The sequence below is a fragment of the Myiozetetes cayanensis genome, unplaced genomic scaffold (genome assembly GCF_022539395.1).
Source record: "Myiozetetes cayanensis isolate MyiCay16 unplaced genomic scaffold, myiCay2020 scf2-11, whole genome shotgun sequence".
NCBI classification, from domain to species: domain Eukaryota; kingdom Metazoa; phylum Chordata; class Aves; order Passeriformes; family Tyrannidae; genus Myiozetetes; species Myiozetetes cayanensis.
The window spans coordinates 57,093,921-57,106,204 of NW_026087411.1; the positions used below are offsets into that span (position 1 = coordinate 57,093,921).

The 12,284-nt window shown below is 37.8% G+C and overlaps 1 protein-coding gene across 1 annotated transcript in view; it reads left to right on the forward strand.

Annotated features, from left to right (window-relative positions):
* MAP3K5 (mitogen-activated protein kinase kinase kinase 5) overlaps window positions 1–12,284 on the forward strand; it is a 100,622-nt gene that overhangs the window by 63,667 nt on the left and 24,671 nt on the right. Inside the window, exons 12-15 of the mRNA XM_050315469.1 lie at window positions 2,135–2,184; window positions 6,162–6,257; window positions 7,488–7,569; window positions 9,447–9,580. Of these exons, the coding sequence (XP_050171426.1) occupies window positions 2,135–2,184; window positions 6,162–6,257; window positions 7,488–7,569; window positions 9,447–9,580 (362 nt within the window). The remainder of the gene's footprint in view (window positions 1–2,134; window positions 2,185–6,161; window positions 6,258–7,487; window positions 7,570–9,446; window positions 9,581–12,284) is intronic.

Below are 12,284 nucleotides of genomic sequence, written 5' to 3' on the forward strand. Positions count from 1 at the left end.
TTTTTTTTTGTAGAATTCACATTACCTTTGCCTTGCAGTTCCCTAATTTTAGCAGCCCTTTCCGCATGGGGTTAGAGGAATGCAGCAGTGCTGTTTTTAAGTTCAAAATAGAACAGCCTGTCTCTGTTTCATATTGGCTTCTGAATCCATTTTGAGTTTTGTTTTGGGTAGTTGATGTTTTTTTGCCTAACCAAAGAACAGATGCTGAATTTGGATAGCACGCCTGATCTATTTACTCTAGTATGTTCAAAACCTGGCAAGATCATGAAGGAACATAACTTTTATATTATCTCATTGCTTGAGAACTTTTTGTGGTAAGATGTATCAGTTTGTGAGATATTAGGTGCACATAGATGACAGTAAAAACCACAATACGTATGTCTCTTGTTACATTTCTTGAGCATTTCTGCCTGTCAGGACATATATTTTAACTTACTTAGATTTTAGATTATTCCTAATAGTGGACAGCACCAATAGCTAAGCTCTGAAAATTGGAAACTGGCAGACTTTGTATATGAAGGGAAGAGTAAAAGACAGTGCAGAAACACCTCCTTAGTAGCAGAGGGATTGAGTTGGTGATCTTTCTTCATGCAGGAGAACCAGGCAACTCAAATTGGGAGTTTCACAAACTTTTCATGCTAGATCAGTTAGTACTTCAAGATGCAATCCAAACTTTTCCTAGTATCTCTATTTTCCTAATATCTGTATTAGAACAGGCTATTCTCCTGTTCCTGTATGCCATTGGAGAAACCCTTAGTCCATTTAACATTGAAGAGATACTGGAGTTACCGCTTTGTACTTTACAATTGTAATAGTGTGAAACTTGTGCATCAAGAAAGATGCTTGCTTGTATTTTTTGGTACATCGTGTTAGGCATTTCAGATTAACATCACAGCCTTTAATGTGATCTGAGCAGGAAGGGAAGACTTATAGGGGAGGGAAAATATGATGTAGGAAATCTTATAGAAAGCTGCTATAGCTGGGGCAGTAATTTCCACTGTCATTTCCTGCACATTGTGCAACTATTTTGGCAGTGTGTTTGATCTGATTTCTGTGTGTTTCACTATTCATGAGACATTTTATAAACTACGCATTTTAAAGTCTTATTTTGGGATATATTTGATTATGTTTGTGTTGGGCACTATGCCCTTATGCTATAAATTTACCTCTTAATAAGAAAGGCCTGTGAATTGCTCAGATCACTAAAATGCCAAGTGTAATTAAGCTCTAGAAAGCAGAGGTTCTTCAAATATATTCCTCATTGTGACGGGATCACAGCATTGCCAGGGCTGTGAGGTGGTGTAGTTGCACCTTTTCCTGAAAGGAGAATGTTTTCATTAGAAGGTACAAAAGACTTCTGTTTGCTAACAGTAAAGTTTTATTAGAATATAAACATAGAGCAATATGACTGTCTACAGAGAGAACTCAGTTCTGCTGAATGTGACAACTGTAAGTTTAAAAGATCTGAAAAAAAAAGTGAGGCCTGGCACTTTGTGTTTTCATAGAGTGGTTTCTTTCTTCCAGCCATGTTTATTACTTCAGCAGCTCTTAGGGATTTTGGTACATTCTTACTGCTCTCTTCTGGATTCTTACTGAAATAGTCTCCTATTTCACTGGACACTTTGCCTTCAGATTGCTTCCCTGAGCAATTCCTCCTACCTTTCAAGAATTTGCCACTTTGCTCTCCTGCATTAGATGTTCTATTTGTAGCTCTCTCCACCTGGTCTTCCCACATATTAGGGGATAGAACATGCAGAACAGGCTCTTGTTATTCTCAGAGGTGAAATATTTTTCCCCCACTTTCCAGAGGGTTGCATGTGTTCCCAAGTTCAGTATCCAAACAAGGCTATACTGGCATTTCTTGTGATCTGCTGTTTTGAATGTTTTCTAAAATAGTATATTGCATTTGCAGAGTAAAGAGTGAAGAAATAACCCAAAACTTCTGTCTAAAAGTTCTATTGCTTTGGTTTCAGGTGAAAAACATGCCCTGAAAAATAACTGTTAACAGACTGTTGTAATTTAAGTGTTTCTCATTCCATCTCATGAGCTTCAGTCTAGAAGATATGCTTACTGGCACTTCATCTGTAGGAAGGAATGTTTTATTTATTTATATATTTTCTACTTTGTGTTACAGAAAGGTATCCATGAGTGGAACTTCTGTGCTGCTTCTATCAGGGGAGTAAGGTAAGTTGTTTCCCTTTTTGTTTTGAAATGAAAAGAGTAACTGAATGGATGTTGTATTAAACTGCTGCTGTGGACCTAGGAGTGACAGTGATCTTCTATCACTGCTGTAACCTCTTTGGGTCACTTCTTTGTCTTAGTCTCTTTCTTTTTTTCCCTGGGATTTATCTGTACTTTGTCATCCTGCAACTTTCCACTTTGCTTTTAGTGTAATTTAAAAAAAAAAAAAGTCCAGAAAACTTATATTTTTAAAATAGTCATTGCTCTGTTCTAATAATAACCGTTCGACACATAAAGCTGTTGCTATGTCTGCAGGACGTTTTTGCACAGATGGATGGTTCTTTTTCCTTCCAAAAAAGTAACTTAAAAAAACAAACTATCAATAGGCACAAAAATTCAATCCTGTGGGATTCAGCTTATTTTAGGCAAAAATTGCAATGATGTGCTTACTTCAGTCTGTTTTGGGTTTTGGTTACAGTATGTTTTTGTGTGCTTCTGAAAAAAAAAGAGGAGGAGAAAAAGAATTTGTTTGTATATTGTCCATTTGGTTTTCCTTCCCCTACGCCTTATTAAACCACACTATGGTCTATACTGATTCTGGTGTATGCTCCTGCATTTGTTATTTAAACTTGTCAATTGAATTTCCAATCTGTTTATCTGAACAGATGGCCAGAACAACTCAGATGACTTTACAGTGAGCCAAGAGTCATTGTGAATTCTTAGAGAACTCTATGGCTGCCTCCACGAGTAGTTGCAAGAGGAAATATTTATCTTATGCAAGCATAAAAAGGAATGAGCTTTTTTTTTTCCTTTTAAATATAGACAGATTTCTGATCACTTCATTTTTCAGTGTTTTACAGGGTTTTTTTCCCTAGTTTTTTGAAGGCAAGTATTCTTTGGAGTGGGAGAACCCTCAGAACCAGGCCTGCTTCTAATCTATTTTTGTATCAAAACTATTTTTGGCTACTTTGAAGCTCCCAGACTTAAAGCAGTCTAGGAAGGGGGAGTTCCCAGCGTTATGAGGATCCTCAGCCTTTCTAGACTAGTAAGAGTCAGCTTTAGAAATGCAGCCTTAATGTACAAGGGAGGTCTTTGTACATCCTCTTGGAGACTTTTTCAACAAAGACCTCCATAAATATTTATGGCGTTACATAAGGAGACAGGCAGGCCTGAAGAGACATCTGGCATTGAAATGTTACTGGTAAATACTTGGCAGAAGTGACAGAGGGTCACTTCTTCTACGTGCTGCGTAACAGCCAGTGTAATCAGTGCTTTGTTTCACGAGTAATGGGGTTCAGCTCTCAAGAGCTGCAAAGCAACTTGGAAAGTGTATAGAACTCTCTGAGCAGAACAGTGCTAAATCACACTCTCTGTGTGCAGGAAGTCATAGTAACTGGCTTTAGCGTAAGGAACTCATCGATTAGCGGATTGTGTGCCAATGTAAATATCTCTACTTTTGCCATATGCCTTCTTGAACTCTTAAATACAAATGTTTCTTATTGAATCAGGCCAAAAAGTGCTATTACTCTTAAAGGCTTTGTCAGAGCTTTTGGAACATGGCTGCTACCACAAGGTGCTTTATTTTGCAAATTGAAAAACAAAAAATAAAGTGGCAGACTGAAGTTGCTAGACTACAAGTTGGCTTTATCTCACTGTTCAGGACAAGTCCTGGATTGTGAAATACATGCTACTTGTGTTGTTTCTGTGAGAGAGTGCCTCAGAGGTCATCCTGATGAATGTAGTGTTAGAAACAGTAGAAAAGTTGGATTCATATCTAGATCTGCATGCAGTTTCCTTTGTAGCTTAAGAAATTAGACAAGCTTAACACAAGGATATTTGTCTTCTATCCCAAGTTCTTGGAGCTTTGAATCTTGTCAGACAACTTAATCACAACAGTGCAAGGTCTCTGTACTGCTACACTTCTAGAAAACATACAAAAGTTCCACACAGCTGCTTTTCTGTGGTTGCTGCCAGTGTTCAATTGTTTTATCTGCTGCTTCATCTGGAAGTACTAGTAATCAGTAGTTACAGCATTTGCAGTGTTTCTCACTGACTAAGGGGAGTTCTGGATGTACGTGAGCTGGGCACAAGGCCATGCTACGCTGTGCTTCCCTATTTGTTTCTGGAGTTTTGCAAAATCAGCCCCAGTTCTGCTGTCGTGGAAGTCAGTGGGTACTACATCTGCTTGGGCACTGTCAGAATGAGGCATTTCCTGAGCAAATTACCCTGTCACTTTTTATAACTTGGGTGTTTTTTACTTCAACAACTTTTTTTACTGTGAGGAAAGCAACATATAAGCAATGTAAATGCTCACCTAAAGGTCTTAAATGCTTATGAATTTGCGTGGCCTCTGTGTACACTCCACATTGTTAACTGTTTATTCACCGCTGTGTTAGTCAGCGGTTTCTGGGCATGTCAGGTTTCAGCTGACAGTTTATTCAGTAAAATGTTTAAACCTGCATGGAACTTGAAATGAATGAGTAATTCTGTTAATACCAGTTACTCCACGTCTAGGGAGTTTACTTATATGCTTGAAAAACTTGAATTAAAAGATATTTTATAAACTGGAGACAGTGACTGTCTTCCCAAATGTGTACATTACTTAGGACTTATGAGTTTTTCCTAATGTGAAAACAAATGAGTCACTATACCCAAAGACAAATATTTTTATCATGAAGTTCTCTCTCCTCATAAGTAGCTTTATGAAAGGCAGACCCCCTAGCTTGTCTAAAGAGCCATTTGGTTTATCCAAAATGAGGCTCTACAATAGAAGAATCATAAAGGAAAGCAAGGATCAGACAACCTTAGACACCTTTTAAAGGCTGAAAGTTTGAAGTGTTTCCTGATACTTAAAGAAAACCTGTTACGTTAATCGAATTGTCAGTCCTTTAGCACAACATAGAATATAATTCTACTTCATTGTACCATAAATTAAGGAAAAACATGATGGCATCTTGATCCAGCTAAAATAGATTGATTTCACTAGTAGTGTGGATTTGGTCCAGTATATTAATAATCTAAATAAGGAGACTTAATTTGTCTTGGTTTCTCACATACTACATTATATTTCTTTGTAATACCTCTAACCATCTTTTTTTCCCTCTTTTTGAATATAGTAACAATCAATTATACTGCATCAGCTTGACAGCTGGCACTCAGTATGTGATAAAGTTACAGAAAAAGCTATTTCAAATAAAATTTAATATTTTCTTTAAGGAGCAGAGTAATGACATGCATATAAAACAGTTCTTGTGAATCTTTGCAAGAGGTGCAGCCTGCTTGAGGTGGAAAACTGACAATTGTACCAGAGGTTTGCACCTCTTCTGTTTTTCTGTCGAGACATCCATGCATCCATAGGAAAATGGCATTCATGCCTCTTCGTTACCTTTGTTCTCCAGGTATAGCAGATAAAACCAAAACTGAAGGAAGATGTGGTTGGCAGGGGGGGTAAAGTCATTCACCTCATGTTTGGATGCTGACTTCTTTTAAAAATATTTTTCCAACATACTATCAATGTACTACCAATTAAAAAAGCACCAATCAGAAATTTTTGTGTTCAAGATTGAGCTGTGGCTGATGTCTAAAGCAGGAAGAATTCATGATTCAAGTTCAAAGTCCAGTTTTCTAATATGATCCTGAAAGGATGTTTCATCCTGACTGCAGGAGTGAAAATTAAGGGCCTTACCTAAATGCACTGAAGACAAAAGTGTTACAGATCAATGGAAATATTTCAATGAATTCCTTTGCTCCTGCTGTTTCTTGGGCAATCTGTGAACAAGGGGGGTCAGATGAATGATAGCAAGCAGCAGAATGTGAACTTTGGAGGATAGAAGAGGGTAATTTTACAATAAGGAAAAACTATGACTTTTCAGGTTTGATCTGGTGCTTTCCCACGTTAAATGGGTTGATCTGTATGGTTTGACAAAGCTGGTAGAAGTCCAAATTCATCTTTCCAATAACTTGCTTGGCTGTTCTTTCAGCATTTCGAAGTTTGAAGAACGATGCTGTTTCCTATACGTGCTGCACAACTCGGATGACTTTCAAATCTATTTCTGCACAGAACTTCATTGCAAAAGGTCTGTCACTGTTGTTATTTCAGAAAAAAGCCTGTGATGGGATAGATGGTATCTTCATGCACAACAGGGACTAGCTGTTTCAGAGCTATGGTGACAGTTGATCTGAGCATCTTAAGTAACCTGTGAAATCTTAATACTGCAGTACCCTGGAGATATGATGTATGAAGGGTCAAAGTGCAAGCTCAGACAAACATTAGAAACAAATGCAATTACAAATTTGATTGTTTTTTTACACACACCTTCCTGGGATTAGTTTTGTAATACTTACAATATTAAGGCTTACTAAAACTGTCTGTTTGCCCCCAATTCAACAAAGCCGCCTAAACTTAAAATGGACTTTCTGAAGTGAGAACATTTCGGGTAATAAGAAAGTCAAGATTTTTCTTTAACTGTAACTACAATTTTATTAACAATTATGAGGAAGCACACTTGATTTCCTTTACATTAGCATATGTTTACTAAGTAAGATTGTTCCTGTGTCCCTGCAGGAAAATTGGCAAGGGTTTGTTGCACAAAATTAGGGGTGTTGCAGTTTTTCTAGGCTGTTTCTGCTCCATAACCTTGAGGGTTGTGGTCTTGAATTGATCCAGGAGGCATTTCCAGATGAAATTTCATGTCTTTTTGTGGTAAAAAAGGCTGCAACTTTGCCTAAAATTAATGCTCTCTATTAATGACTGTGGCCACCTCCCAGCCCAATCTCTAGATTGTTCGCTCATCCATTCTAGTTCATAAAGATTCTTTTACCATGTTCATTCCCCTTCATATCCAAGCTCTTCTTAAGAGATAAGCAAACAATACCTTAGTAGAACATGTTTTTTTGTACTTGCATTCTTTCAAAAGGATAGAAGTCATATAGAATAGTACTATTTTAATGAAAAGGTACAAAATAGACAGTGTTTTCATTCAAGCAAAAACTTGAAACTGGCATTCCTACGCTACAAAAACTCTTCCAAATGTAGGCAGGACTTCTAGGCACTTGTCATGATACTTCAGTGTTTTCATTGGACATAAAGAAATGACAAAGTTTTACACTGAATTTATACTTAGTGTATAAATTATATATACTTATATATTATTATTAAATAATATGTAATTATATAAAATAATTCTGCACTTAAGTCCTCTCTAGGTTCATTCGTTGCTTTAGAGAGAAGTGTTCTCTTTGTCCCCATACCGTCCTAAGTGTGTATTTGCTTTTCTTCTCTCCTTTTTTATTTTTTTTTGGTATAGATTTTTTGACATGGTGAACAGTATCACTGAAGAAATAGGGAAGACTACAGAGGAAGGGGAGTGTGATGGAGACTCTCTAGAGGTATTTTTACTTTTTTTCCCCAGCATCCTAAATTTTGGCACCCCTTTTCTGGGAGAAATTAGTGAACTTACTGTTTACAAAATCTTATCCTCTACTGTTTATCTATTAATGATTCTTTTTAAGGGTGTTTAATGTAGTCTTCATACCCAGCACAGCTAAATCTCTTGTAATTCAGTTGGCATACTTGCTTTAGAAGGTACACAGTGTTGGAGTTCTGCTGTGGTGCTGCTTATTGCAGAGTGACTCTTGTAACAGTCACTTCAGAATGTACTCATAGTCAGGCAGCATTAGGATCTGTTTAAATTTTAAAGACTCTCTGTTATCTATTTCATGCATCACTGGAATCGTGTGCACTTACATTATTGGCAGATCATCTGCACGATAAGTAAGGATATAATTGTAGTAGGGGAAGGCTTGTCCTGGCTAGTTACTGTGTGTAGGTAGCACGGCAATGAACAATAAAGTCAAATCAGATCATGATGTTGGTGCTGCTGGGAGTCTGTTTATACCCTTAGCCCACAAACTCAGATTGAAGCTTAGGATGCCCTACTTCTGTTACTACCCTCGTCAGCTAAGTTATAGCTTAGCTGAGTACACTGTTAGGCACTCTGTTCTCACCTTGAGTTTTATCTGAACAAACACCTAGTTGAAAAGTGAGTACCAGGCCATTGGGTGCAATGCAGCACTTAAGGTAATAAGGCCTTCTCTGAGGTGGCAGGGAACAGGATAGAATATCTAAGCCTATGCCCTGTCACATGAAAATCTGGTGTCCTGAGGCTCCATAACTAACTGAGAGAGTCAGTGCTGTGTAATGAATACGAACAGCCCCCTGTCAAAGGTTTGATATTGTCCTTTTATAATATATCTGAAATCAGAGATCAGGCAAAGGAAAACCACTTGTGATATAGAAAAATAGCCTATAATTAGAACCTTAGGGTGCCTGCTTGTTTATTTTAACAAAAAGAAAAGCAGTGGATGATTTGATCACAGTGGGCAAATATTTTTTACAGGAAAAGTAACGATGTGCTAATGGTCTCTTTAATCTTTTGAAAAAAAATGTAATTAAATAGTAACATGGAAGAAATTTGAATTAAGAGGCATGACTTCACCATGAGAGTAATTAATTGTTGAAACAAAGTACTAAAAGAAGTGGATTCTCTCTCTTATTAAAAAAATAGCCATCTTTATTTGGAGGATAATAAAAAGTACTTTATCTAAGCATAAGTTCCTGGGTTTACCACAGGAGTGAGCTTGTGAAATTACATTCCTTCGTTACACAAGAGGACAGATCAGATAATCTAACAAACATTTTTGGACTTGCCTTAACCTCTTTGAAATTCAAACTCAGCTGAAACCACTCTTAATTCACCGCAGTCCTGACTAACCTCCACTGATTGGCGCAGTGTCCTGGCAGACCTGGCACTGGCAGAACTGAGGTTGTGCTGGTTTTGGAAGCTGTGGTCAGGTCAGGAGAGCACCGGGAACAAATGAGTGTGTCCTGCCTTGCTCTCCGTGCCTGTGTGGGAGCCGGTGTTCTCCCTTTGGCGCAGAGTGCCCTCTGTCGTCCGCTCCTGCTTTTACAGCACCTGCCCGCACATTTGCAGATGCTGCTGAGTAAGACGTGCAAGCGGAACTACAGTGAACAGGTAAAGGCCAGCTTAGTTTAGCTTGATGCACTTCCCTGAAATGGCTACCTTAGAAGCCAGTGGAGAAGCATAGGCGTGTCTGCACAGTATCCGAATTGTCTTCTTGAAGTGTTTTTCCTTTCTGCAGAAGACTACTAGCGTGCTATAGATGCTTTAGTTATGAGCACAGGGTCAGATGGAATAAATCTTACCCTTCTGTTTCATTTCATGTTGTTGTTGTTTGTTTTGCAGTATGATTATGAGTATGATGAAAATGGCGAGCGAGTCATTCTGGGGAAGGGAACGTACGGCATCGTATATGCAGGACGAGATTTGAGCAATCAAGTCAGAATAGCTATTAAAGAAATTCCAGAGAGAGACAGCAGGTATGGTAATTGTGGCTAATTCCAAATTGTGTGCGTTACATAATTTAATCATTAATGCGATTAGTCAATTTGTCGATCAAGGAGTACATCTTCTGCAAAGCTGCCAATAATTTACTTGCCTGTGGTATATAATGGTGTTCCCTTTCTTTGTAAGTGGCTGTTTCAAAGTTAGGAAGTAGAATGTGATCACAAATGAGAATTTAGATGCTTGCTGGTTTTGGTACTAGTACTTTTTCTTTCAAAAAAAAAATACTGCTGAAGTGCAGAATCTCACTCAAACACCTAATGATTGACCATATCTTCTTAGACATGCTCAGGCCTGTCCTTACAAAAGGAGGTGATTTCATATTGAAATTCATGATCTGTGGAGTCCTTTAAAATTCTGAGCCTGAATTGTTGATAAAGACATTTTGCATTCTTGTTTTTGCACCGCTTACTATGAAGCCTTGTAACATTAGAATAAAGCATGTGGAATGATATCTTTGTTAATTCTTTTTTTTTTTAGTGCAGTTACTTTATGTATGTTACCCTCTTTCAATTATAAGAGTTGCCATATAAAGATCAGGCACTTGATGTCCTTAGTATCTGTGTATCTGAAGATTTCCAGTGTGTCCTATCTTGTATATATAGATTTCCACAAATATTGTAATAAAAGTGATATAAAGTTCAAAGTGAAACTGACTGTATTAAACTGTCAAGTTATTCTTACTGTGAAATGCTACATTAGCCTTTGGTTTTTGAAGTCAAGTGTTGTACAAACTGCTTAACAGGTGACTCGAGTGCCTAAATCTTTAAAGACTGATAGAGTGTAAAATATTATAAAAGACTATAACTCAGTTTTGTGTTCAGAAACACTGTGAAAAGAAGGAAATAAAGTCATTGCCATGGCTGGCAAGAGAAAGATAAATCCTTCCTTTCCCCTTTTCCTGGTTAAAGAAATAATTTTTATGAAGGAAGCTCTTTTGATAAAGACAAAACACTGCTTTGTAGCAGGAGGAATCAGATACTAAATGAATGTAGATAAAATAGCAAGTGTGCCAAATGTTGAATTTTTGTTCATCAATTCAGGAGGGAATAGAATCTATATTTCCAAATTTATTGTCTTTTACCCATTTGTCTTCTTTTAGTTTGTGATTATGATCCCATATTTTAGCGTACATCATTTCCTCTGTAGGAGGAAATAATTGTATCCTTGTTTATGCAGTGTTCAGTCTACAACTAATATCAGCAAGGAAACTGCTTTTACCCATCCTACATAGCAGTTATCTTAAGGAGAGTGCTGGTATTCAAAATGGTAAATAAAAGAGGTCATTCTAACCCACGACAGTGGCTGTTACTCTTCTCACATTTAGCAAGAATGTATGTCCCTGGGGGTAAAATAACCATTTGTAGAAAAGGAACATTATTCTCTGCAACCTAGCCAGCATCAAATACTATTATTTAAGCAGTATTGGAGCCTAGATGTTGACAGGACACTCTGTGATAACTCTTAAAGTTTTGTAACAACTGTGGTTAATAGAAAAATAGCCTGAATGGAACAATAACTAGCTCAAAGAAAAAAAATCCAGATTTTTCTTCTCCAATACACATTTTGAAAGAATCTTCAATTGAAAAGGTTTCAGATTCAGTGTGCAAAGCATACCACAGAAGAGATTAATAAGAAGCTGTTAGTCTTCCATGTAAACTTTCAAAAATATTTACAGGCTTCCAGAATGAATTCCAAGTATTATTCTTTTAATGGCAAAATAAGAAAAATTTAATAATGCACTTCTGATTAATTTTAACCTGATCTTTTTGCACTTTGAAAGAAGTCTATAGAAAGAAAAGAATTAATCTCTGAAATTAGTTTGTATAATTTTAAAAGCAATAATGATCATCTTTTGAATTTGTAAAAACTGTTTCAGTTCTGAATTAGAGCAGGGCTAGAAATGAAACTATTTCTATGCAAAAAGCAGTCTGTCTTCAATACTGCTGTATGTTAAATATAAGTTATTGAATAACTTACTTCTCAGGAAATGTTAGACTACAGGCAAAAAACCAAAGAGACCTGCTTGAAGGAACAAGGACCTCCTGGACAAACTCAGACACAAAGCAGAAGCCTTCAAGGGGGGGAACCGAGGGCAGCTAGTCTGGGAGGAAGCAGAAATTGTCTGGGCAGCCAGGGATCAGGTTAGGAAAGGTAAAGTAAAATAATGAGGTGATTGGTGACAGCCACCATGGCAACACTAAGGGCAAATCATGCCTGACACATTGGCCAGTCTACTATGATGGGGTTACAGCAGTGGCAGATAAGAGTGGCTGACATGATCTCCCTGGACTTGTGCAAAGCACTTGACACTGTCTCCCCCAACATCCTTGTCTCTAAACTGGAGAGACATGGATTTGACAGTCTGCTTGGTGAATAAGGAACTGGCTGTATGGTCTCACTCAAGAGTTACGGTCAGTGACTCGAGGTTCAGGTGCAGGTCAGTGATGAGTGGCATTCCTCAGGGGTTGTTATTGGGACTGCATTGTTTTAACATTGCTGTCAACAACATGGACAGTGGGATTGAGTGCACCCTCAGCAAGTTTGCCAATGACACCAAGCTGAGCAGTGCAGTCAACACAGTGGAGGGGAGGGATGCCATCCAGAGGGACCTTGAGAGGTTTGAGTGGTAGGCCTGTGTGAACGTCATGAAGTTTGACAAGGCCAAGTGCAAGGTGC